General features: G+C 62.8%; 1 protein-coding gene across 1 annotated transcript; it reads left to right on the forward strand.

Moving 5' to 3' along the window:
• Window positions 1-4: 4 nt before the first annotated feature.
• LOC104915670 (tubulin alpha-4A chain-like) lies at window positions 5-706 on the forward strand (the record flags this gene model as incomplete). The annotated part of the gene is made up of 1 exon (XM_010726589.1): window positions 5-706. A coding segment is annotated over one exon (702 nt), but the record flags the coding sequence as incomplete, so codon positions are not given.
• Between the last annotated feature and the right edge of the window lie 3 nt (window positions 707-709).

Below are 709 nucleotides of genomic sequence, written 5' to 3' on the forward strand. Positions count from 1 at the left end.
CGAGGCCATCTATGACATCTGCCGCAGGAACCTGGACATCGAGCGCCCAACCTACACCAACCTCAACCGCCTCATCAGCCAGATTGTCTCCTCCATCACTGCCTCTCTGAGGTTCGATGGGGCACTCAACGTCGACCTCACTGAGTTCCAGACCAACCTGGTGCCCTACCCTCGCATCCACTTCCCCCTGGCTACCTACGCCCCTGTCATCTCCGCAGAAAAAGCCTACCACGAGCAGCTGTCGGTGGCTGAGATCACCAACTCGTGCTTCGAGCCGGCCAACCAGATGGTGAAGTGCGACCCTCGGCACGGCAAGTACATGGCGTGCTGCCTGCTGTACCGCGGGGACGTGGTGCCCAAGGACGTCAACGCCGCCATCGCCACCATCAAGACCAAGCGCAGCATCCAGTTTGTGGACTGGTGCCCAACCGGTTTCAAGGTGGGCATCAACTACCAGCCTCCCACGGTGGTGCCGGGGGGTGACCTGGCCAAGGTGCAGCGCGCCGTCTGCATGCTGAGCAACACCACGGCCATCGCCGAGGCCTGGGCGCGCCTGGACCACAAGTTCGACCTGATGTACGCCAAGCGCGCCTTCGTGCACTGGTACGTGGGTGAGGGCATGGAGGAGGGGGAGTTCTCCGAGGCGCGGGAGGACATGGCCGCCCTGGAGAAGGATTACGAGGAGGTGGGCCTGGACTCCTACGAGGAT

This window comes from Meleagris gallopavo, unplaced genomic scaffold, assembly GCF_000146605.3.
Source record: "Meleagris gallopavo isolate NT-WF06-2002-E0010 breed Aviagen turkey brand Nicholas breeding stock unplaced genomic scaffold, Turkey_5.1 ChrUn_random_7180001841824, whole genome shotgun sequence".
Classification (NCBI taxonomy): Eukaryota; Metazoa; Chordata; class Aves; order Galliformes; family Phasianidae; genus Meleagris; species Meleagris gallopavo.